At 47.0% G+C, this 27,098-nt stretch overlaps 1 protein-coding gene across 1 annotated transcript; it reads left to right on the top strand.

Moving 5' to 3' along the window:
- The first annotated feature begins 2,552 nt into the window (after window positions 1-2,552).
- On the top strand, window positions 2,553-3,266 carry LOC135373854 (uncharacterized protein K02A2.6-like). The gene has a single exon (XM_064606909.1). The coding sequence runs from the start codon at window positions 2,553-2,555 to the stop codon at window positions 3,264-3,266; it is 714 nt and encodes a 237-aa protein (XP_064462979.1).
- The last annotated feature ends 23,832 nt before the right edge of the window (window positions 3,267-27,098 follow it).

Here is a 27,098-nt window from a genome sequence, read left to right on the forward strand (position 1 = left end):
ACGATTGGAGATACGGCTTGCGGTTGTGGCTGTTGATGCAGCAGCGGGATGGCGGGAACAAGAGCGCTGCGATCCGGGCGGGTTCTAGTGATGAGATGTGTATGTTGAGGGCTTGGATGCTTGAGTTGTTGCCGATTGTGTTGAGTCCCTGCTAAGTGCGTTGACTTTGTTGACTGCGCTGAGTGCTTGCTGAGATATTGCTGCCGAGCGTTGATTGTTGCTGAGTGATTGAGTTGTTGAGTGCTGATTGTTGCTGGGTGAGTGCGTTGATGAGTGTGCGACAATACCGCGACCAGTACGACAGCATGAATGCCGGTTGCCGCCAGAGAAGTGCCAGGGAGGACCATCAGAAAGCAGGTGGAGGCCGGAAAGTCAGCTTACTGTGGTCTCCTTGCGGTTCCCCGGTGGAACAGTGGTCCCGGCGCGCCTTGCGTGCTAGGGGGTGGTTCGCTGCTGGTTTGCCCCCGAAAAAATTTGGATGGTGAATGACCGAATTACGCCGAACAGGGTGTACGTTGTTCGGGTCACCAAATGTAGAGGAGGTGGTGTCCCTCTACGAGCCACCACAAACTCGACTGGGGGGCCATCAATGCCTGGGCACTTCCCGTTCGGTATTGACGAAACAGCGGCATAAAGTTCATTTTGCGTGAGCGGCCCTGAGTCTGCGAACTCCATTTGTTTCACCTGGAGTGGGCACTCTGGGCTAGCCACCGGCTCGTTGGATCATGACTCTTGATAAAGGGCCGCGCAATGCTCACGCATTGCAGCTCCAATGTCATCAGGTTGTGTGAGAAGTGAGCCGTCAGCCGACCGGACAACGGCGATATACGAGGCAGGGTTTTCTGCCACGTAGTGCCGGGGGAGTAAGCGGGAGCAGTATGCTTCTCGACACCAGCGTTCGAGGTTTCGCTGCGCTGCGAAATTGCGCCAGGAGCGCATTCTCATGGCCATCAGGCGCCTCTGCACATCCGCTATATCAGATGCAGTGTCATGGCTGCGAGAGCCAGGGTGGCGTAGGATAGCAAAGACCTGCCTGAGTGCGTCTCTACACTCCCGATGTTCACGCGCGCGCCGTCTTCCCCAGTATCGAAAGCAATCAGCGGCTCCCAGCTTCAAAGCCTCCCAGTGATCGGGCCCAAAATCGGGTGCGGAACATTGTTCCGACAGCCAATGTTGCATATCTTCTTTAATTTCGTGGTCGTCTAGCAGAGACACGTTTAATTGCCAAAGACAGCGACCGGTGCGAAAATTCTTCAGCCCTGGCAAAGATAAAACGACTCCATGATGATCAGTGAGGTCCCCGGCCGGTTTCGTGTTACAACTAGAGACATAATTTAGCATTCCCGGAGACATATAGAAGCGATCCAGCCGACTGTGATGGCCACGGGGGTTCACCCAAGCGAATTCGTATCTGTCGCCATGAACGTGAGACCAGGCGTCCGTTAAGCCAATGGCACTTACAAGGCGTTCGAGCTCTCTGCACGCCTGTCTACCGTGTTGGCGGTCGATCGTGCAATTAAAATCACCAGCAAGTATCAAGTTTTGGCTGCCAAAAAGAAAAGTGTCTAATCGACGGAAGAAGTCCGATCGCTCACTACGACGTACAGGCGCATAAATATTTACAATACGAAATGATTTGCCGTCAAGCTTGTAACATGGGTCTAACGATGGCACCCGTACTGGCATACTACACGCCGACCAAACGAATCGCGTTATCGGTAGATGCAAGCGAGACCGGTGTTGGCGCAGTGATACTGCAAGATGGCAAGCCTCTCAGCTATTCATCGAGAACGTTGACTGAGACTCAGCAGAACTACGCTCAAATATAAAAAGAAATGCTGGCGATAGTTCATGGATGCACAAAGTTTCGCCAGTACCTATTGGGACACAGTGTAGTGACGGTGGAAACGGATTACAAATCGCTAGAGAATATCTTCAAGAAGCCAGTTCATCAGTGCCCACTGAGGCTTCAGCGAATGCGGCTCTTACTACAAGCCTACTCGATCGAAGTAAAGTACAGGCCAGGAAAAGAACAAGTTCTGTTGGATGCTTTGTTAAGGTTTCCAGATACCCAGAGGATGGTCGAACTTGAAGAAAAGGTATACGTGAATGCTCTGGAATTTGTGCCTGTCTCACAAGAAAGGCTTCGCGATATCAAGGAAGCGACCTATACAGATGACGAGTTACAACAGCTCAACAAGTATACGACCTCAGGGTGGCCCACTACAAAAGACAACGTGCATCGTCTAGCCAAGCAGTATTGATCCTATCAAGAGGACATTCATCTCGAAGACGGAATATTGCTTCGATCAAACCGAATCATAGTACCGAGCAAATTAAGGAGTACTGTAACAAAGTTGCTTCATGCGGTGCACGCAGGAGTAGAGAAAATGAAAAGAAGGGCGCGAGAGTCAATATTTTGGCCCGAAATGAATGCGGACATCGAACGAGAGTACAACGAATGTCACCAATGTCAAAAATATCAAGTGAGAAACATCAAGATGCCATTACTCAGCCACGAAGTCCCCACATTACCATAGGAACGTGTCGCAATGGATTTGTTTACTTACAATCAAGAAAAATACGTTGTGAAAGTGGATTTTTATTCCTTCTTCTTCGAAGTCAAAAAGTTGAGAACCACACCTGCAAGTACCATCATCAAGTTTTGTAGGACGACATTCGCAACACATGGCCTGCCAATTGCCTTGATTACCGATAATGGTCCACCGTTTTCCGGCACAGAATTCAACGACTCCTTAACCAGAATGCAAGTGAAACACGTCTACTCCAGCCCATACCACCCAAGATCAAATGGGATGGCCGAAAGAGCGGTGCGCCAAGCAAAACAACTTCTGCGGAAGACAAAAACTGAGGACGAATTTTCCTACGCAATCCTGGAGTGGAGGAACACTCCAAGAGATAGCATTCTCAAGTCACCGACAGAGCGACTCATGAGTAGAACGGCAAGGACTCTGCTTCCCACGAGTGCAAAGCAATTAGAACCGCGAGTCGTTCCACCCACAGCTGTAAAAAGAAGACTGGAAGAAATACGAAGACAGCAAAAGTTCTTCTACGATCGATCCTCCAAGAGCACACCGGATCTTGAAAGAAACTCCAACGTCGCACTCTACGACACCTTCAGCAAGACGCGGGCGCCAGCAGTTGTTGTAGCAAAGCCAAAACACCGAGATCGTACATTGTACAGTCGCGTGAAAAGTATTGTATTGGCACCCGAGAACACCTTCGAGAAGCGAGAACATCCATAGCACCTGCAACTCAAGCCAATGAACCAAGAACAGAGAAGGTTGTTGAAATCGCAGGAGCAAATCACCAAAGCCAAAGAGCTGAAGCTGGAACCCCATACAGGAGGTCAAACCGTGAAAGGAGGCATCCTAAACGCTATCCAGAAAACGACTAAGTTAGGGTTTTGTTGTTCTGTATTTTTTTTTCTTTTTGTCTCTCTCTCTATATATACACGTACATTTTTTTTGTTTATATCTTGGAAAGGGGGATGTAACATGGGTTACGACTGAGGAAGAGGAAGTCAGACTGTTGTGTAGACGACGACGACAATAAAGATTCATTCTTTCATGCACCATCTTACAAAGCTGAGGCTCCAAAGATACCACCCTCCAATGTGTATCAATGTCAAACCACCGGATGGAGCCCTGAAAAGATGGAAATATTAAAATACCGGTGCCAGCCCTCTGAGGCGAGCCACAGCTGAAGAATGCTTTGACCCCATGTGAAGTTTCTAGAATTTGAATGGACCTTCCGGATAATGACCTGGTTTCTTGCAGCAGTAGAATATCAACGCGGGCCAATTTCGCCCAGCTGACAATTTGCAACTGTTTGGCCTGTTTGCAAAACCCACGTACATTTAAGGTGGCGACACGAAGCTGGGACATAAAAAAGAGGGATACTAATAACACATACATAAACTTGACAAATAATCTCTCCAGCCGATATTTCGTCAGCAACGATGGCGGCGTCTCCCACTACATCAGGAGACTCGTCCGAGGAGTCATGCTTCCGTTTACAGCCAGGCGTGCCAGGCATCACGGCACCTGCCTCGAGGTCGATTACTACCCTGGACCTCGGACTACCCGGTACATCGGACCCGGAAGACGCGACACTTCAGCTGTCGTCATCTACAGTCTTTACCTGCTCGACAGCAGGAGCGAAGGAATCACCCACGGGGGCGGTATCACAGATGGCGCACTCCCCACCCCGATCAGATGAACGAGCAACTGCCGCGGAACAACCGCTGGTACCCTCTTGAACTGCCACACCGACAGCTAATGCATCTGCGTTAGAGGTACACTCCAGCTCTACGGAGCGCACAGGCTCCCCCACAACCGCCGGGACAGGCAATACGGGAGCGCCCGGCGACACACTATCACCGACTACACGTGAAGCCCACGACTTGACTGTGCAAGAAGCTATGGCGTGGTCACCGCCGCACCGCTTGCACAGAGCATCACACGACTCATGCCCAATCTCGGAACAACGGGCGCATACTGGTGCGATACAACCTTTTTTAACGTGCCCTTCGCAATTGGAGCGTAGGCACACGCGCTTGAGGCCATCATGCTGCACGCAACCCGCCTTCCGCGGAGGTAGATGAAATTAGGAACGGGGCTCTTCATTTCCATCAAAACTCGACGGTTACCCGTTTCGATGCCCTCTAACTCTTTCTGCGGGAAGGTTTCCCTTGTAACCTTAGTCACAGGCCCAAAGGCAGTAAGCGCCGCCTCCACCACCTGATCAGGGGCCGGATCTGGTAAGGACACTACCGTCACTGTGATTAAGTTGGATTCCATGCAAACCATCTCAATTTCCTGCCCTTTCACAGTGACCTAACGGAGGGACTTTAGTGTTTGAGCGGCCTGCTTCGATTTCACTACGAGGGTGCATGCGCCGCCGCAAAAATGACGCATACTTTTCACTATTTTGCCAGGGGTCAGGAAGTCGACACGGGACACATTAGAGGGCAGTGTCACAGAAAAATCTAGCGGCCTGCTGGCCGTGGCAGCACCAAGACCAGGACTAAGGCTAAGACCACTCACATGGCAAAGCACTCGCACGAACCAACAAACTGGAACAGAAAAACCGTTACTTCGACGATCGCCGCAAACGCAGTTTGGGTTCTGGTGACAGCTTCCCATCACCTGTGCCAGCTATACAAGTTTGCTGGTGTGGCGGAAGCGTCAACAATCAAAGTGATCGCCTCTTGGGCTCCCTAGCGGTATCCAACGACGACGACGACGATTGAGACAGTTGCATGGTCTGGCTCCAGCTATACCGACTGATTTCTTTTCTTTTCTTTTTTTTTCTTGCTGGGACGCCCCCTGTTCCTAATGTCCTTAGGATGATCGAACGTTTGCAGGATCCTTAGGTGCAGGAAAAAAAGAAAACGATTGTACTCCTTGGCGTACTGCCAAACGTGCGCGAAATGCGACGCCATTATAACAGTCGTAGGATGCGACTCCTTTTCGGATGTAAAAGATAAAAACTTTTTAGCAGATCATCAATATTCTAGTTAATGGGTACGACAAAGGAAGTTGTAAAATCAAAGGTCTATAACGTCATGCAACCCACTTTGAGGGAATCGAGCGATTCACTTACCATGTTTTCCGAAGCGTTGCCGTTAAGACCTCCCGATGTGCTAAAACTCTATTTGTTCCTAAGACAATGAAGCTGAACTCATGAGTGTTAGAGTTGATCACCACTCGGACGATTCTTGTTCGGCCGTGTGATCCTAAATTCCAGTAAAGCAGCGTATAGCTTTGTGAATTCTGTAGTAGTTATGTTGCCCATGCAGCGTACGCTGTAGAGCTTGGTTCACACTGCCTCGTTTCAACGCGTGCAGACAAATGTGTGCGTACACCTACGGCAGAAGCGATCAGCTAGTGGTGGTGGTGATTATGAAAGGGCTCGCCATTGTCGGCCTCATTGAGCTGGGAAAGGTCATGGCTGACGACTGTGGACAATGGGGCCTCCTGGGCCGACTTCTAAAGGAACTGCACTGATATATGGTTGGAAGTGTCTGAGGAAAGCAGAGGAATAAACCCAGACAGCACAGCCGGCACCAGGGTTAATATCCGGACACTTCACATACATGCGTGTTGCGGCAACTGTCACCCAACGCATGCGTTTCACGAAGTGCTGTGACTTCAAGTTTAATGTACACATGTGTCGCGAACTCCAGTTAGTTTGGGCGCAACTCAAGTGTTAACGTGTGACTAATCCTGAATAGTTGTATCTTGCTAAATTCCATGCATTCCATGTTTGCTACGGCCATGTTAAAACACGTATTGTCACGTATAGGGACAACGACTAGTAGGAAAATCACCTGTCTCGTGCTGATCCCAATGAACAGCTACAGCCATCATTTCCCGTCATATTCGACGAAGGTGCAGTGCACGAGAGGTGAACTTCCCCGTCGCCGTTGTCCCCGTATGTGACAATATCGCACAGAAGAGAAGAAGCTATTCAGCACGAACACATAGAAGGCAGCGATTGGTTCCCGCTTGTGGCTCGGTGCGTTCATTGGTGAAAATTGAAAGGATGAACAAATACTATGGAAAGCGGAGCACATGCGTCCCGGTGGAACATAATTACACAGGATACCCCACGCTCTTGCTGCTAGGGGCAAACAGAAGCTTTAAAAATATTAAGATAGGGAGCTACAAGTGCTACACTCCTAAAAAGAGGTGTACTTTGCCAGTCGAAAAGGGTTAACAGCTACATCCCAAGCAGCACACAATATTGGGCCCATATTGGCTTATCATTGGGGTCCAATATGGGTCCCGTTTCGCAAAGATTTTCCCATGTTGGCTGAAACTGGGCAATACTGGCAATATGGGGCCATATTGCCCAGTTTGAGCGAATATTGGGAAAATCTTAACATTATGGGTCCCATGTTGCCCGTTCACACGCCATATTGACTGAAAATACAGAAAATTTTACGCACCCGTGTTCCACAAATGCTCAAGCAGCACGGCAAGATTGGACGTTGCAGCGTGTGAAATGCCCAATTCAGTAAGTCGTTACATCCAACAAATTCCCGCAGATAACACATTGTTCGAAACAGTTAACATAGTGGCAATCCCATTGTAATGTTCACTCTGAAAGCTGACGCCATCTTGCTTCGCGGTGCCAAAGCCACTCGGTCGAACAGACTGAAAGCTAGCGTGGTCGTATGAGCGAAATCACTCGTCCTACAACAATGCGCATGCGCGACAGTCGGATCGGACGTTTCATACCGGCTAAAATGTCGCGGGTTCTTGTAATGATAACGGAATTGTGGCAGGTCAAGCAAAAAACACATGTTTGATAGGAAGGAATAGCTCTTCTGTAAAGTTAGGTGCTTTCAAGTTGCGGCAAGCAGTGTGAGTTGCTCTGGCGTCACGAAAGTACATCGAAAATGGTTAAAAATTGGGCTGTTCGGTACAGCATACTTTAAAAGCGATAAAAACCCCAGTTATAATAACCCCAGTAATAATAAATCCTTGTTCGTCAGACTGAGCCTGTGTGTTGTGTCGTCTGTTGACTTGTTCCCCGGCACGGGGGTTTTTATCGCTTTTAAAGTCACGAAAGTGTTTCGGTTCTTTGTACTCTCTGAGCGGGTTGGAAACATTTGCTTCCTAGAATATTTCGACCCCAATGAACGCTTCTGAAGGATGTTTGGCATTGGCAGTTCCGTGGGACTGCCTGTGTCCTTCAACAAGACGGGCGTAGCAGCCCTTCTTCGTTTTTGGGGCGATGCTTTTCATTTTTCTTTTGTAATTGTATGCAACGTGGAAAAATGAGACCTGCGAGAAATGAAAAAGCAAAAAGAAGAGAGAAGAAAAATCTGCGCTGGATGTTAAACCGGATAATGCTTTATTATTACACGGACTCCCCGTTTGCGTTATCACAGCAATATTGGCAATGGCAAAATGGGCTTGCCTATATGAACAGCCCATATTGGTGCTATATGGAGCCTGGTCGCATTCGCCATATTGTTAAATATTGGCAATTTTGGTAGCCTATATGGGCCCAGTATTTGACCAATATTGGCGTGCAGCTTGGGCTGTAACTCACACCTTGCTCGTTTTTACACTATTAAAAAACGGGGTACATTAACTCTTTTTTGAGGGAGTACACATTGCCACATATATCACTCAATTTGGAGTGCACAATTGCTCCCCAGTAGGGAGTTATAGGGTCTCCTCATTCTCTTCTGGGAGTGAGATTTCTCACAGTGATATATATTCTCCAAAAGGGAGTGATATATGTGGCGAGGAAAGGTGTTAAACTACACCGGAACGCAGCTGAGATGTGTCCGCTCACCACGAAAGAAGTTCGCGAACTGGAGAAGCACCTGGAGAAGACACAACAGGATTGCCATGGGAGACTATAATAAAAACACTTCTGCCTGGAGGGTACGGCCTAGGATAAGTGTTCGGCTGAGACGTGGCGTCATGAGGGATTGAGTAGTGAAGAAATCCTGACCGCCACTGACTGAGGGGGCAGAAGAATGTGGGCGAGGAACCAGAGATGAGCCAGGAACGCACATCATATAAGATACGCTCGCTCCCGATACGAGAAGCTGTACTGCTGCGCGCGATGACATGCATACTCAATTCGCTGCACAGCGTTCGACCAGCCGGTCGAGGGGGCCGGTCCGGCTTGGTCGGAGAAAACTCCAAGCACTCGCAGTCTTGAGCACCGCCGTAACGCCAGACCTGCTGGGACTGGAAAGGCGCCAAGAGGGAGTATCTTAGATTTTTCCAAGCTGAGTCTGCCTCCGGACACCGCAGCATAATCATCATAAAGACGCAGTGCAGGCCACAGGGAATGTGGGTCACTGATGAAGAGGGTAAAGTCGTCAGCGCAGGCGGAGGCTTTCCAGGTGCCGGAGTCCGGGAGGGGAAGACCAACTTCGTAGCGGGACGCCTCGACACTCTGCAGGAACGGGTCCAAAGCCAGGACGTAAAGAGCAGGGGACAATGGGCACCACTGCCGCACGCCGCGGAGCACCGGGAAGCTGGGAGACGTCACGCCAGCAACGCTCATTATGCTGCCGTAGTCCCACACAAGTAGACAAGCGAATCCCAGAGACAAAGGTCTCTGGGAAGCCATACGCAGACAGAAGTTCGAACAGGTATCCGTGGACTACTATGTCGAAAGCTTTCGCCTGGTCCACCGACACCTGGCATCCTGATGCTGCTCTCCGTTGGGTATACTGCAGGAGGTCCCGAATCCCACTTAGGTTGTCGTACAAAGTACGACCAAGCACGCCGCACGTCTGACTTGGGTGCAGAAGCAGAGGGAGCACGCTGCCCACTTGGAGCGCGATAGCTGCTGTCACAAGTTTCTAGTCACTGTTGAGGAGGAGGAGTGTAATGGGGTGCCAAGATTTCGGGTTAGACACACGGCCGGCCGTCTTCGGCACAAGTGTGTATTGTCATCAAGCAGGAGAGTTCGGCACAACTGTGCGTATTGCCATCAAGCAGCACACCTGTATTGTCATCAAGCAGAAGAGCTACCTACGGAGGTAGGCCAAGCAGCACAAGTGTGTATTGTCATCAAGCAAGAAAACTACCTAAGGAGGTAGCCTCTTTTACACAAACTCTATCTTGCATACCAGATAACAACTCTCCAAAGGGAGATTGCTTTTTGTACGTGCCATACCTTGCGAACAATCCTGAAACTCCGGAAGAGTCGCTACGGGGGAGCAGTACAGTCCTAGTGGGCATACTAGAACTTGATATGCCACTCACCTTGATCATGATCAAAGAGCAGAGTCGCTGTAAGGCAGCGGCGACAGCACTCCACAGACCCAAATATTGACTGTTCACGGATGATATGTGCACGCAGCCCGGCTCTCACTGCCTGAAAAATAGCCATGCTCCCAACATCTAGGCCACCATAGGACAGCCGGCACCAGCGAACCCAAACTTGGAAGTTAATTTCCGAAATCGGCAATGCTAGTTGCTTCCGCTCTGCGCGTGCGACCGGCAACGGCTGGAGGTACCTTACGGTGGCCCAGTCAACTGCTGGGAGCCTAAATATTTGCGCCGCACTACTCCACAGTAAAAGTGGAATATGGCATCGCAAAAAACAATGTTCTGCTGTCTCAAGCATGCCATAAGACGGACAACTGGCCGTCCGACATATCCGAAAACGGTGCAAGTAGACCTTGTAACAGTTACCGCGGCGATCACCGCAAACACGAGCTTCGAAGCCAGCGACTGTTACATATCATCAGCGCCAGTCATCCAACTTTGCTGGTGAGGCAGATGCGTTTAGAATAAAAATGTTCGTCACTGCTGCTCTCCTAACGGAACGCGATGACGACGACGACGCCTGAGTTAGCTGGTAGCATAGAAATCATAAGGTGCCGCTAGAAGCAAAGACCTGAGGAGGAAAATGGGACTGAGTAAATGAGTTGAACGGAGGGACTTTCCTCCTCAACGACAAAGCGCGGGCTTCGCCGTATTGTAGTAGCCGAAGTCGACCGGAAGTGCATGAGCGCCAGATAACCATGTCAATCCGCATAACCCAAAACAAAAATGGCAGCTGGTGCAGGTACGTATTCGTTTTTCTGCCTCCCGAATGTGCCTCTCCAAATATTGTACGCTGCAACGCCATGCTAGCCTTTTATATCAAGTCTCGTATACCCGTTTCAACCGCAGGTTGTGCTAGCATGACAAATAATGTCTGTAATCACTTACGCAGAGTAATTTCTTACGGGGATGGAACGTAAATACTCAAATTTTCAGCGCGTGTTACCGATATAACTTGGTCTGTGCGAGGAGTTTAGATATTGTAAGCTACTCTGTCATATTGAAAAATGCATGAACGGTGATCTGGGTTGATATGTGACCTCCATTGAGCTCCACGTTCTTCACTAAGCAGACATACAGACACAGGAAAATGGGATGCCTTAAAGGTGATAGGTGCTATTATAGTTGTAGATATAATTCTGAGTAAACGTAGGACGCTTGTCGCCTAAATATTAAAGGAGAATTTGCACATGTAACGAACTTGACTGTTCGAACTCGTTTATTGGTCTTGCCGTGACCTCCGCCTCACTGGTTCATGAAGAGCGCTTGTTTTGTCAGCTTGCTCATGATGTAGGTCTCCTGCGATTTCTCCGTTATCTTGCAGGACAGTTCATGCAGCCTCAACAGCAGGAACCGCTTCATGATCACTTTCACCAGTGAGGTGATATGCTCGGGCTCAGAGCTATAGTCGTCCAACAGATGTTCTTGATCTATGTAGTGGACATTACGGTAGAGTTATGCTGCATTGTTCATGACAATGTGATTAACCAAAATAGACTTCTGCTCAATTCATTTTGACTTGAAGGAAATTCACTGCACGTATATGCATGTAGAGACTGTGTTTTCGAATATGTTGCTGGCGCTCTCTCATTTTCACAATTTTTTAAATCCTAATTTCACAGGCTGTGGACACTGCAGTCATATGCTCTGGAATGACATTAATGTGACACCGAGCCTCGCAAACAAGTGAAAGCGCTTCATCACCTTCAGAAGAAGGTATCGCCAGAGTGTGGAGCCAAGCATTAATAGTAAAGCTTTGTACCACAGTATAATTAAACCGTTTTCAGTATTTGCTTATACACTGTAATACCTATTTCTTAGATGTACTTTACTCTGTGCTACATTGAACACTTAGTGACTGCAACAGCCAGTATCCAGCACTTCTTGTTTGAGCAAAGCAGTGATTCGATTAGTGGACTGCACTTTACAACAGAGTGAATATCCCTGTGCACGATGGTGTGTTTGAATTGACCATAAGTTTAAGCTAATGTGACGTTTGTCTGAAAGAGCAGTCACTGTATAATGCTCGAAACTGAGGTATTGATTTTGAACTTGCACGTTAGTTACACACCTCGGTCATAGCTTTTGCATATCTCTGACATTAGTACTTTTCTGGAACTGTTACTTACTTGTACTATAATACAAATCTTGATTATTACTGCCTACTCCTGCCAGAGGTGACAAGATGTAATTATATAAGCAGGTAAGAAAACAAATGTAAGTAACTAGTATTTTCTTGACAGGCATCGTGTGTGTACACGACATCATCATTGCTCCAAGATTGCTTTTGTCTCTCCTGTTATTCAAAAGCCATGCCACTTTTTGCATATGAAATAAATTTTAATGTACCACATCTTGTTTAAGTGTCCTTCAAGCATATTTCATGGACAAGTGTAGAATGAACATCATGGACCCCTGACCAGTTGCAAACGCTGCCAATACCCCGAAAATGTGTATTGAACTCTCTGCATTACAAAATGAAATGAATATAATACCGTGCTGCTGTCCTGTTTCGAGGAGAAAATAGTGGGGACACCACCTGGCTTCAGCCATTTCTGGTTGTGGCTAAAGTAAAAGCATGAGGGCTCGAAGTGTTTGGGACATATCCTTTGAGTCTGAGAAGGGTGAAAAGACTGCCCAGATACGCTTCGAAGCCACTGTCTCAAAAGTATGGGGTCATGGTGGGGAAACCTGCAATATTGATAGAAGTAAGACCTATGGCATCTCAACAATTCTCATCGCCCATGAATAGAAATAATGATTTGATTATTTCTGTCTCCGATAAAGGTGTTAGGGAATGTTAGTGAATAATGACACTCACTTCTGGAAAGATACTCCAGATATGGCAGAATGTCTTGTGTGACACCTTGGAAGCGCGCATGACATGGGCATGACTTGTGCCCGAAGCACAAACACAATTCGGGAAACAAAACTGCAGATACAGTGCAGCAAGATTCGCAAGTCCACCAGCCAACACCAAACACCTTATTACAAATGAAGAAATGCTGACATGACAACGACAGTGGGAATAGTGGGTATTGCCGGTGTACATTCAAGAACAATATTCAGTATCCTGTGGCTTGGGAAGCTTCAAAACTGTAATCCGCATCTCCATGAAGCAGGTCATTACATTAAAAAGAAAGAAAGTCAGAACCCCAAAGAATTCTCGGTGAGCTTGTGCTGTGAGGTACCACCCCTTCCCCGGGGACGTCGAGCCCGTAAATATTTCCAATTCGCATTATGCAACCTTTCTGCTGTCTTCGCTATTCCAGTGACACTCCCCGTTTCATACGTTGTCTTTTCAATGTGTATTAATTGTGTAAAAAGAAAAGAAAACAAGTCGTCGTATCCCAAAGTTGAACGTAAGAGTGTCAGGCATAGAGATCAAAAGGAGAAATCATCCTTATGATTTCTATGGTGTCAGGGCCCCATGTCTTTAACGACGACAGAATGCACCTGAGGCGGTATGTTTGTTTGTGTGCTTACGAGGCTCTTCCGTTAGAGACGAATATTTTTCGGCTGTGGCGGCAGTCCCACAAAGGACGGACCGCCAGGATTTCCATCCCCAGGGTCAAACCAGTCTTTCAATCGTTTCATTACCGCATCCGAGTTTCCACTAATTCCACAGAAAAAAAGGTGTGATTTTCTACCTTTTGGGGTAGAAGTGTGTTGTTACAGATTCTCAACCCTTTTGGGGTAGAAAGTGAGGGGTAGAAACACTTCTACCCCTTCATTTCTACCACACTGGTGGAACAGTTCTACCCCTGAGTGTGAAGAGAATTCTACCCTGTTAGTGGCAAAATTATGCCCCTACATGGTTAGCTGTTATTCCTCTGGGGGGTCTATCTTTTCTCTCCATATGGAAGACACCTCTCCCCCAAGGATGAGAAATATCTGCCCATCTTGACGCTAAATATTCAACCATTCCCGGCAGACAGTCCTAAAGTGAGTAGAACTGTTCTCCCTTATTGGAAGATAATTTTTTACCCGAAATGGTAAGAATCTCTGCTATTATTCGTGCTGTGCCTACCGGTGGCATATCTCTATCCGTAATGATGGGCCATTTAGACCTTGTAGGGAAATATTTACTCCGCCTTTCATGAAGGACGTCTGCCCTTTTGAGAAGAACTTGACGTATAGTATTTGTGTGGATGAGATAGAATATATACGTAGACAACTGTTACTGGTCACAGCATTTTATTACCACGTCACAATTGGAACCGTACACTTGCGCTTACCAATGCGAAAGGTACATCCATATTGAAGAAGCCTGAGCACGGAGACACGAAAGAAAACACGACACAGCACAGACGACTCCATTGTTGCATCCATCAGACTGCACAGCACTTGCATGCACCATAACAAGGGCATCGGGATAACTTCTGAGGGCTTGACGTTTCACACTACTGTGTCGCTCTAAATACACACGAATCTTCGCTCGGTGTGTAATATCTGCCCGGAGGAACACGTGACAGGACGGATGATTTCAACTGAAATGTAAATGGCATTAATAGAGCATTTAAGATAAGCGATAAATATTAACGGCGGTGCATGTTTCACCCTTCAGAAATATGTTTACATGTGTGATTCCCTCAGAAATAAGCATACAAAAAGGATAAGGCTATCCCGGCAGTGGACAAAAGCCAAGAAAAAATAAATAAATAAATAAATAACACAGAGCACATCTAAAAAAACATGACTCGAGCGAGGAGTGCCTTCTCCCATCAAACAGTGGCTCACCGTATGTTATGGCTCCGTTTCTTCATTTTCGAAGTGGATCCTCTAATCACAACCGGCGGGCGCTGATAAGGTGCCGTGCTAAAGTTGTCATGGTGACCTACGTGTATTACACAAACGCATTTGGTCATATAGCAGTTTCATAGGATGCTGAAAAAGTGTCAGACGACATGCCGATCAACCCGAACACGCAATGCGCAAAACACATCTGATCACTGCATATAAGACGCTCGGGAAGAAAAATCTTGAATATCAAAATTACTCACCTGATTCTGTCCTAACTCCACCTTGCTTATGTTCATACCATTGCAGCTGAACCGATAACACCTTCTACCACGGAGATGCGAATACCCGACTCAGCATAGCCATTAGGCCACACGCATGGCCTTCGGTGCAGCAATGTCCACGTGCAAACCGACAGTCTGTCACTTTCAGCGTTCGTCCCTATACTGACACCTTTTACACAATCAGCGATTCCGCGCAAGCGCAGACACTCTGTGTTTGGTCGCTCTGGCTAATCTCTTGAACAGTGACCTCGAAGCTGGACCAAACGCCTTTGTGCGCAGGATTAGTAAACCTCAACTATTCTCATCGCTTGAGTGACTCCATTTACACTTCCATTAGTGACCCTGCTACGAAACACACAAAAAGAAAAAAGAGTCACTTGAACCCTAATAGTGATAAGATTGCCACAGTGGTTCTACCGTTAAGGGGAGAGAGTTGAGTAAAAGGGCAGAAACAGCACAACTTCAACCTGCAGTCGGAGCTGCCAAGGACAGCGCGCAGACAGCACTGGCACATGGCAACACTGACCGCCACAATATGGCGCATCCCTCGTTTTGAGGCAGAGCCAGCGCCACCTTTGCTTCTAGCCTCTCCTTATGATTTCTATGGCTGGTAGTGCATGGTGGCACAATTCTGTGAAATATTCTGCCTATGATCATGCCTAGGAACGCGTGCCTAGTGATGGCAGTTCGAATCGGTGGTGTCGACTATGTCATCATGCATCTATTAAAAAGTAAAGGGCCTAATGCGCTGCCTTGTGGAACCACTGATTTCACACGTGCAAGATTAGACGGGATGTTTATTACAACTTGCCTGCTCACACAAGCTTAGGTAAGAATACTATTAGATTTAGTGGAATAGTCTAGTTTCTTGGCCAATACATTATGATTCATGCAGTCCAATGCTTTTAGGAAATCTACAAAGACCCCGAGGGTTAGGCTCCTTGTCTCAAAATTTCTAATGGTTATCTATGTTTGGAGCTCGGTCCCGCGATTGGACGGCAAAAGGCTATGCAGCCATGTGACATACGCGTGATGGAAAGAGGCGCGCTGGTTACTCATCTTTGAAAACAGTTATATGGGTCACTGAGCTGGCACGAGCCGAAAGAAATGTATATTTGGGTATTGTGACCAGTATCCTTATATGGGATCCCATTATCTGTGAAATGTTCGGTGGCCTGGATGCGGCCCCTTTAAGGAAGCGATAGATGTTAGGAAAGTTTTTCTATTCTTCGAGGAGAAGTCTTAAAGCAATTCAGACAGGAGCTAAGCGAAACATTTGTATTGTTAACTTGTTAGACGAGTGCATTGTATTGTCATCATGCAGGAGAGGTACCTATGTAGGTAGGGTCCTTTACGCTAGAAGTGCAATATACCGAAAGGGAGGATAAGAACGCTCCTAAGCGATTTTGTTGTTTGTACGGGTGATACCATGCGAACAATCCATGATCAACGGGAGAGTCGCGACGGAGGGCAGTAGAAGTCTTGCAAACTGGCTAGAACACAATGTGCCACTCACCATGATCATAGCGGAAGAGGCGAGTGGAGCAGAGCCAGCGACGGGAGCACGCGACTGGGGCGAGCACTACCTGTTCACTGGTGATCAGCGCCCGAATACCAGTACGAACTGCATCAAACAGGCCTACGCTCCCACAGTCGGGGCCACCGAAGGCTAACCGGCACCGGCGTATCCAAATCTGGAAATTTATTTCCGCAATCAAGCACACCAAATGTTTCCTATCCCTTGCAGGCAACGGTTCTGTGATCCGTACAGTGGTCCATTCGACTATTGGAAGATAGAAAAACAACCACCACTCGGCCACACAGGGGCAGCGGAATCTGGCACTGAAGGAAACAGCGCTCTGTCGACTCCGAGATGCCACAAGGCGGGCAGTGATTCGTGCGACAAATATGGAAGCGGTGTAAACGTTCACGGAGCGGCAGGACACCATGAGGTGGCTTCCACTGGAGACTCGCTCGACCAGCGTCCAACCATCCAGCCGTCATACGTTGCCAGGAGCTCCCGGAAGGACCACTCACGGCACCAGGCAGGGAGGGTACCAGCAGCGCCTCCATGAGTGTGGCATAGAAATCCCTGGCTTCCCAAACAGAGACGTCAGCGTCCGGGGACATCTTGCGTACGCGTCTGACGGCAGCTATACAAGCTGTGAAAAATGGGGAAGGAACTTCTGCTCTCGGACGGCTGTCAGTGATATCGGTGAACCCCCGGACGGCATGACCGATGAAATGGTGCACCAAAGCGCACACTGGATGATTAGGACTGTGAAGCGCCTGAAAGGGAGTACGGATCTGTAGTGCTGGACATCACTCCGTGATAGCCGGAACGCCCAAACACATGTGAAACAGCTGTGACCTCCTGACCCATTCAACTGAACGAACCCACAGAAAACGGAATGCGTTGCGAGTTATGGCGACTCGAATAACTGCAGGTGGCATGCATACATCGGCGAGGAACCACAGACGGCTGTAGTACCAAGTGTCCCGTAAGTGGGCACGGAAAATGAGGGGCAGGTCTACAGATCTGAGTACACGGAGAACAGCGGAGGAACGTTTAAGCACTCTAGGCCAGTTTACAGGAGAGACCTCACTACAATCGAAGACAACGCGAGGATTTTGACTGGAGTTTTTGAGGATACGCCGTGGGGGGGGGGGGGGGCAAGGCGGGAAGGTTCCGCATTGATGTAGAGGGCACCGCTCTTAGACCTGTTGAGTTGTGCGCCAGACACTTTACCGTAATCGTTGAAAGCCTTCAGCATAGGTTCAAGACAAGCTTCCCCTAGTAGCATGGCATAGATATCATCTGCATGTGCGAAAACAGGAGGGAGGCGACCATCGGGCAAACTAAGAAGGCCAATAGGGAGCTTAAACGAACCAGCAGCAGGTTCATTGTAACAGCGTACAATACGGGGGAAAGGGGGCAGCAGTGCCGTACACCGCGCGTAATCCCAGTCGGACGCGATAGACCACCAGCAACGGAGACCAGGCTTTTCGCACCAAAGCACAACACTTCAACAAAGCGAACCCACGCTTCACCGAAACCGTAAGCTGTAAGCGTGGAAAACAGATACGAATGACGCGCTCTATCAAAAGCTTTTGTCTGGTCGAACGAGGCTAACACCGCTGTTAGCTGTCTCAGGTTCCACCACTGGATGGCGTCACGAATCGTCACCCTGTGGGGGACCGATGGTCTGCCATTGACCGAACAATCTTGACATGGGTGCAAGACCTTCTTCAACTGGGGCGAAACACGTTGGAGAAGCGCCTTGGCTAGAATTTTGGAATCTGAAGTCAAAAGTGTTCTGGGTCCTTCTTTCTTGACGCGTCCTTGGAGAGAAGGACAAGTACGCCACTCTGCATCGTGCAGCAGAGCGCGCCACGCGACAAGCATTGACTACATATACCAGTTAAAGCACCGCCACTTACCCTCCAAAAACTTTGTACAACTCGGCTGGGACAGTTTATCTTGAGGGAGAGGCCCTGAGTGTGCAAACTCCATTTATTTCAATAGGAGAGGGGTGTGTATTGTCATCAAGCAAGATAACTACCTATGGAGGTAGCCTGTATTACTTTTCGTACGTGCCATGCCCTGCGAACAATCCTGAAACTCCGGAAGAGTCGTTACGAGGGAGGGTGTGTATTGTAATCAAGCAAGAGAGCTACCTATGGAGGTAGTACCCTTTGGACAGACACTAACTTTACGTTACAGTCCTACAAGCTAGATAACAGCACTCACACAGTGAGGTAGCACGTCCAATTTACTGTTACCGCGGCGATCACCGCAAAAGCGAAATTCAAGTCTGGCTGTGCTACATACCATCAGTGCCAGTAATCCAACTTTGCTGGTGTGGCGGATGCGTTTAGAACAAACATCTCCTTCGCTGCTGCTCTCGTCACGGTACTCGACGACGACGACGCCTCAGTTAGCTGGTGCTGGTGGCACCATTTTGTGAAAACATTATATCGAGCCAGAAAGGCTCCTTTTACCCCAAAGATGTTCGTCAAACTGTTGGGAATATGAGATACCAATGACAGTAATTTGGTATAATTATTTGGAAAATAATTTTTCAGAACAAAATTTTGATCCAAGAACGAAACACCAAAAACATGTGTATTTGCATCAGAAAGTAGAAAGGACAACCTCAGGGGGATCTCCTCCTGTGGCATATCACACATACTTCAAAGAGTGTACCAAATTGTAGGCAACCACTAAAATGATGCAAGATCTCTTAGCTACGACATTTTAACCATTTATTTCTGTTTTCCGACCAACGAGACCCCATGTTATCCCCTCCGCGAGCAACGTGCGGTCAATCTGGGAAAGCAGACCGCAATAATCCCCACATCACCCCCACAGCACCCACCCAAACCGAACTGGTATAGCGAACCGGTAACCCATGTTTTTATATCGGTTCCGTTTGTGTTCGGCTCTAAGTTGGCGCTAGTAATTACGTTTCAGTTTCAGCTAAAATTTACGGTTAATTGCGGTTTTCTGTTTCGGTTCCGGTTCGGTTAGGCGCTCAAGAGACGAGTTAGCAGCATTAGATATGTGTGCGATATGCTCTGTCTATAAGAGTTATTTAAAAGTAGAAATAGACTCAAGGACAGTGCTATTAATGGTGTATGCAGCTTGGAAGGCGAAGTCGCATGAGTGAGGAAGTCGTAAGTGATTTACAGCTATTGGGATTGCACCACGATGGCACCACCACACGATGGGCTTCAGTTCAATCGGAGTTACGCACGGGGAGAAAACCGAGAGAGTTCAAGCAGAAAAGACTGATTCTAGAACAAGATAATAGGATGAATTTTAAGGAAGGACAACTTGAACAGAAAGTGGCTGTGAGAGATCTTACGAAATCCTTTACTGAAACTAAGGAAGCTGTAGTCAACATTAAAACTGTTGTCAAGAAAACAGTGGATGTTGTCAACAAAAGTTACCACCTGTGCTTTGAAAATATCGGAATTCCTCACAAGCTAGTAGCTTAGCTAGATGATTACTAGATGATCTATCATTTTGCTAGGCTACTTCATTATTTGTCTCCCCGTGTGCAGTCTGAGCTCCATTTTCTCTTGAGCCAATAAGGTCACGCGGGTCTTCCCACACAGCGCAACAAAAGCTGTGTGTTCCACGTACGTAGCTAGAGACACACCTGTGCCCCCGTTTTCACCACCAAATTATTTTTAACACCAATTCTCCGAATGTCTCACTGTCTATCTTTCTAGTTTCTCATTTGACGGGCGCTCATGTGGTGCATTGTATACTTTTGGCTCTGGACACCCTGTTTTGTTGTATCTTTTTTCCCTTGGTTATGTAAACTTGTGTCGCAGTTATTTGTGTAACCGGAATACGTGCGGCCTCTTCACGAAAGTTCTTGTTTAAATAAACCTTAGTGGTTCCTAACCGTTTTCATGTTACCTTTCTGAGAAGCTTCGAGCTCAAATTATTCGTCCTGTGTGAATATCAGCTACTTCTTTGCTAAAAGCCTGAAGTACGCAAAACTACTAGCCGAATTACCGAGCATTTTACATCTAACTAAAAGGTGCTCCCCTAGTTCTCATGGCATACTGAATATGAGTGTGTTTCACAGCTACAAACAATATTTTTAATTAACACTCCAGTACGTTCATCGGCATACATGAAATTAGCGTTCATAAGTGCATCAACGCAAACTTATTGATCCTGATGGTAACTGATCATGGAATAACATGGGTTGGGGTGAAAGACACTGGCATCACATGTTATGTGACTAGGAGTTAAAATTGTTCGCTGAAGCCTGCAATTCCACAAGTAATTCACATCATGGCTGCAGAAAAAGTAAGAATATGATTCTGTTATTACTTTGTATACAATTGAAATTTGTTACTGTGACGACGGGTCATTTGTGATGTACTGTGCACGTGGGTTTTGGGACAGCCTCATCGTCATGAGGCAAAAAGGAGAATAAAGTGTGGAATGAGAAACGGGTGGTGGATGCGTACTTCCAACGATACCACAGGCTACCTAATTTGGCGTCGATTGGAAAACTTCTCCTGAATACTGACTTTCGGCTTCATCATTCTCGTGGGTTTTCGCAGTAAAATCATTATAGGGTACTAAAGAACATCTGCCACAGATGTTAGCCATGAAAAGTAGTAAATTAAGGAAGCTGGTTACACAATACTCATAGTGAGGCATATTAAAATATTTTTTTTCCTTCATCTGTTTCAAGGTTGACATTCATTTGCTTGTGTAACGGTCAATCTGGGCCATTCCTGCCAAAACGAGCCAGAGGTGTAGCTTGGCTCTCTTAAATATCGCTGAAAAAAAAGTGTGTGCAGTTTGTGGAGGATATGTATACATAATGTAAACGTTTTTGTCATCATTTCGTTCTCTCGAACAATGGGGCCGCGTTAATCTGTGCCCAAAGATGAAAAAGTTGTCTGTTACGAGCTTCCTTCTGACATCTAGATATACGTCATTACCGCGCTTTTCTTGCCCGGTGTTAGAGGGGGAGCGTGGGACTACCATCCCGAGCGCATATACAGAACGAGAATAAATCTCGTGACGTGGCGAAACCTCAAGACTGGAGCACACTTTGGGTCAAGTTTACAATAAATTTCCGCAAAATTAGCATCCTTCGAGGACCCCTAGATTATTTATGCTCGTAAACTGTGGTACGTAAATTAGTTCCGCATGAAAATATCAAGCTCATCGTTTAACCGAGCACTCGTGGACACCAATCACTTGCAAAAAAACGCTTTTTATATAGTATTTTCACATATAGCTTGTCTATAAAGTAAAAAAAAATCGTGCTTTATTGGTATGACAGACCTTCTCCTATAACATATTGAACATCAACAGGTTTATACTTCTTTCAACAAGATATTTTTTTTCTTAGCCATACTGTAATGTAGCTTGTTCGTCAGTGTAGGTGGTATAGGAAGTAAAAAAATGATGCATTCGTGGCTGTCTCCTGTGAAAATCGACAATCTGCTTTTCCATTTTGAGAACCTACAGGTATATTTGTTCTTACGCAAGAAGCAAAAATCGTCAGCTCATTCACATCCCATCTGTATGGTGCTATATCATACTTTGAACAGATTTTCCATTCTACTGTTATGCCCAGACCTACAGATTAGGTGCAGACGCTGCTTCGTAACAGCTTCAGCAAATCAAAAAAGTTGTTGTCAAAAGTTCAGTTGTCAAAAACAAATGAAGTACTTCTGAACTTTTTAAACATTTGGAGGGCTGTTCTGGTTGTTCGGCGGACCTTCCCGGAACCAACTGTTTAATCTCCTGCAATGACAGACTGTCCCGCACTCTCCTACAATCATCTCTAATAGCAACTACAAAAGGATATGTGAGCCAACCTAGCATTGTCATCCCAGAAGGCTTCGTCACTCTCCTTAGCCCTGTTAGCCCCGGATAACTTCTCTAATCTTGACTAATTCCATGGGACAGACTCCTACATTTTATTCCGTACCTTCTTCACTTCTCAGTTTTGCTTGTATGTTTATATTTTTATATATTGTACTGTTACTGTTACCAATATTTTTACTTTTTATCGTCCTTTTTGCAATCTGTACTGTTTTGGAATATCTTTCCATTCTTTGGAAGCACACACGTTCCCTTGTGCGGTTATCGATGCTACCACCGACGGTTAAGAGGTTCGTATTACGCGCCTCATATTCACCTACGCTGAGACGCCGGAGTGTACTCTCTCTTCCCCCCTGCCCTTTGTGTATTAAAGCTTCATTGCTAGTTCGTGAGTCTATCTGTTCATCTCGTCCTGTGTTCGTCCTGTGTTTTTCCCCTCAAACTCAAGGCAATGTTAATATCAGCTTCAGCAACATTTATGATTGTTTTCGCATAACTGAATTTGTTTGGAAAGTGAGCAAATCACATAATTTCAAGGACACACCTTGTCCAATAGCACGCTCAAAATCTGCTGGCATATGTTTCCTTGAACGGGAAAAACTTACATCATGTTATGTGCAAGTGTTTTCTGTCGATATTACTGCTTCAGCTGACCATATTGGCTCAGATCACGTCAGAATGCAACATAACACCTCTTTGAAATCATTTACTGTGATCCATGTGTCCCTCACCCACAACAGAAAAATGAGCCGACTGTCTGAACAGGAGGTAATGGCTTATAATAGTACTTCCTCGTGGCCTGGGTGGGGCATGCCTCACTCTGCTTTATGTACAGTAATTTCTTTCCCAACCGTAACTGTGCACGCAATTCTCTGCATGCTCCCAACCGTGCATGCACAGTCTTCAAGCTTTCCTTTACCCGGACGAACAGCTTACAGCTGTACAGCCACCAGAATATCTGCACTCAATAGGAGGCAGCAGCCTATAGACCTATAGGAGGGTAGTTTCATTTTAAATCGAACAACGTGTGAAAATCTTACTTTTTAATTTGCGCAGAAAATATATATATATATATATATATGTTGGAGAACAACTCAAACGACGCAAATCGCGCCGCGTGCGACGCTCGTGCGAGGAGTAGTTTCCGGGCGGGAGAGGACGAAAGTTGAGGCTGCTTGAGCGCGCTTTCTTCTGGACCGACTTTACCAGTACTAGCGCCGCTGATTTTACGCCTAGGAACTTGAAGTTTTTTTGTGGTTATGAGCTGCACCGTAGACACTGTCGACAGCCACCCGGAGAACTCTGGGGGCCCACAAATTTTCTGTTAAAAAATGCCAAGCTTTGCTTAAACGTTCAAAAAGGCAAAATTTTATTACCAATTTGTTTCATGACGGAACTTCTGAGGACATCGAGCTTAGTGTTATTCAATAGGACTTGAAATTGCTTTCGGGCTGTATAGAGTTAATTTTTCTCAGCCCAGTGGTTTCTGTGTTATTTGCTTGAGGATCGCACATGGTAGGCGAAAATTGACAATGTTACATCGCAATTTCTCCAAGATGCCATCTTCGATTTCCTTGATTATTTGGAAAGGTGGCGTCATGCCTCTACTTTAGACGCCAAGTGAGGCAATCTTTTATTTTTACCTGAGGGACGCACAGCGTTTTTTTTTTTTTTTTTTTGTCAGGCAGGGTCCGGCAGGGTTCACGAGGCTGCGGCCTTCGCGCCCCACCCATGCCCACGCGACCTTCAACCTCTTCTTTGCGCGAATGTGTGTACGTCTCCGACGGTGCCAGTGCACATTTCACAAATAGACATCAAGCTCCACGCCATGACAAAAACGCTTGTGACGGCACTGGCGGCAATCTAAAACACACAGTCACTGTTTACCACTTGAGGTCATCACCCGCGGATGTTATTCAAACCCCGAACGCCTTCATTTGCAAGTTGGCAATGGCCATGGCCCCAATATTGTGCTATTGTACGTTTCTCAGAAGGACGCAATGGAGCACACAGACCGAAAGCTTGATGAATGGAAGTCAGCCAAACTGATCCCAGGTCTGATACAAAAAATATTGTGGCTAAGAAGCAGGGACAAACGAGACCAAATTGTATTTAAGGTGTCAGGTGTTTCCGGCTAGCCTGACTCGTTGCACTGCAAGGGCCAGCCACGGTCGAGTATTATTTCTTGTAAATGAAATTTAGTCGTGTAAAGAGTGCCTTCTGCACCTGTTCGGGTTCGTTTATTAGGAGGTTTAAAATGGCAGTCCTCTAGGACTTACACTGTGTTAGCAAGACTATGGAGCAAAACGCCCTCGTAAACATACGAGGAGCGCCTTTGTGTGGAAAACTCGCCCCACGTAAAGGTAGCGCTGCGTCTCAATCAGAAAGAGAAAATGTTTAAAGGAACTTTATATCATGTGAAAGGTCATGTCTAAAGCTACCGGATGATGCCAATCCAATGGTGGCAGCCATCACCTGCAGGGGTCTTGCAATGGGCACATTTTGCTTTTTTCGAATCTTCCACAACGTTCTTTTGCCAATGAAAAGGATGCGACTTTCGCACTGCCTGGGAGACTGGCGGCAACCTGGAACAAAAGCTACCATGTTACCAGTGGATAAGGAACAACAACATTATTTTGAGATGGAGAGTGGGGAGTTTCATCGCCAGTGGCGATTGCTGGTGGGGATGGGGAATAAAATAAGGAGCCTCTTCACAATAACGATCGAAGTCCGATGGTGTCCAGAAATGTCAAAAGAGCTTTGAGGGCAGATCGTTGCTGGACTGGATTGGGCGAGGAACCATGCAATTTCGACAGGGAGAAGGGGCTAGTCCAGCTGATTAACAGACTCGGAGAGTGCGGTTCGGGAAGGTTGGTAGTGGAGGCAATGACGAGGAATGTGCTCCAGATACTCTAGAGCACCACAGTGCCAGCAGGTGGGAGGGTCAACTTGTCTCAAGCGGTAACGCCACTGAGCTGTAAAGGCCACATCGAGGCGCATTCGGTGGATTAATGCAGCATCTTGAAGAGACGTGTTTCGTTGCATGCGGAAAGCCAGCGCTGGATCAACTCTGCTCAACATAGATGGGGGGGAGAATGACGGTTGTCCATTGGCGGGAACCCAGGGCTGTCACGAGGGTCCTCCAGGAAGATAGAAGGCAGGGTGCGACAGGGCGAGGTTACTTTTTTGGGAGATGCTCGCCCTGACGCAGTACACATTGTGGCAGAGAAGACAAAATAAACCGTGTGTGCTGTTTGATTAAACCTGTTGTGCTGCTTGTTCCTTGGCGCGCGGAACGGACGGGCTGACGCCCCGGGGTTGTGGGAACTGAGGTTTCCACAGCTGTAAAAATAGGTGCAAGGGTACTGTTGCACACAATGAAAGAGCTGGTACCGTAAATTTCAAACCTCTTATTTGCGTGGGTACTTAACATAAATAGTGATCTGTTAGTAAATGTACTTGAGGATTTCTGAATATGAAAATTATAGGAGAGAAAGGAAGGCAAACGAATACAACAGAGGGTGCCATTCATTTCTCACACTTCAGATTCCTGTTACTTATTGCCCTTGGTTGAGAGACACAGTTCCGACATCAGAGAAGCAGAATTTTTTTCAGAAGAAGCATAAATAGTTCCGCGAGAATAAAAAAAAAAAAAAAGATGCAGCAATCTTTTCTGACCCATATTTTTAGCTTGTCGCGCACGCTGCTACAGCTCATACAGCTGCAGTTTACGGAACACGGCACTAGTGTATTTCTTCATCAGAGTGGAAGAGGTCAAGTAAGAAACGGGTGACCGGATATTCTGTCCATTTCCCTGTATGTCTGTCCGCTGCCATTTGCTGCTAGGCTGTGGCTCTAATGAAGCAATGAAACACACCGGTGTTCCGTACACTTTTGTCCCAAGCTGTAGCACAACTTCATAGCTGGTTTGAAAGGCGCGTCTGTTAAAACCGTTACAATAATTATGTGCTCGTTTTGTTAAGTTTTGTCATTCTGTTTTTAGACAGGGGTAAGTGACCTCTGGTTTTGTAACAGCACATGTATGTACCTTGCAGTAGTGTATAGCATTTCAGACGCTTCTTATTATAATCTTGCATTGTGTCCAATGTATTTTATGTGATGATCCCGACATTACAGGACATAATCACACACTGTGCTGAGAGTTGCAGATTTATTCATAAGGGAAGATGACATTGTTTACCTCCAAACCACAGTAAGTCTACGAAAAAGGCCTAGTGGGTGTCATAGCCTCTGTAAAGGATTGAGTTGTGTTTGCATGACCATTATGAGAATTTGTATGAGAGAAGTATGTTATATTTGCCCAAATTGTAACATCTGGCATCATCCGCCCACGTCTGGTGTTGTTGGGGGATGTTTGCCCATTTTCCTAACCAGCCTGCGACGAAGGTTGACCCGACTGGTAATGTCAGTGGGGAAAGGGAAAGGGAATGGCATCGTTGCAGGTGCAGGGGAACTGGGGTCCTCCAGGCAACTCGATCCGTCGCGACGGCCATAAATCTGGGTTCTGGCGCCGGAGGCATGCACTGACCGTAGTTAGATCGTGCACGGGTTGACACCTCGAAACGTTGGTCGTAAATCGCGTGGAGAGAGTGTGCAATCGGGCGGTTCTGGCCTGCACAAGTATTTAAACTGGGCCAACCATGAGCTGTAACCCTTTGAACCCAGGCCGCCCGATTGGAAGCCTTCAGCGGGGGTTGTGGCCCTATCTGTCACCCTTTTAAGCGGCCGCAGCGACGGAGAGAGGACGGGGAGCCGGACTTCGGAACATGTAACATCCAGTCCAGTGTGTAAATCTTGTAAATATCCCTATGTACCATAGTATCCAGTGAATAAGGCCCGTATCAC

Source organism: Ornithodoros turicata, unplaced genomic scaffold (assembly GCF_037126465.1).
Source record: "Ornithodoros turicata isolate Travis unplaced genomic scaffold, ASM3712646v1 Chromosome33, whole genome shotgun sequence".
Lineage (NCBI taxonomy): Eukaryota > Metazoa > Arthropoda > Arachnida > Ixodida > Argasidae > Ornithodoros > Ornithodoros turicata.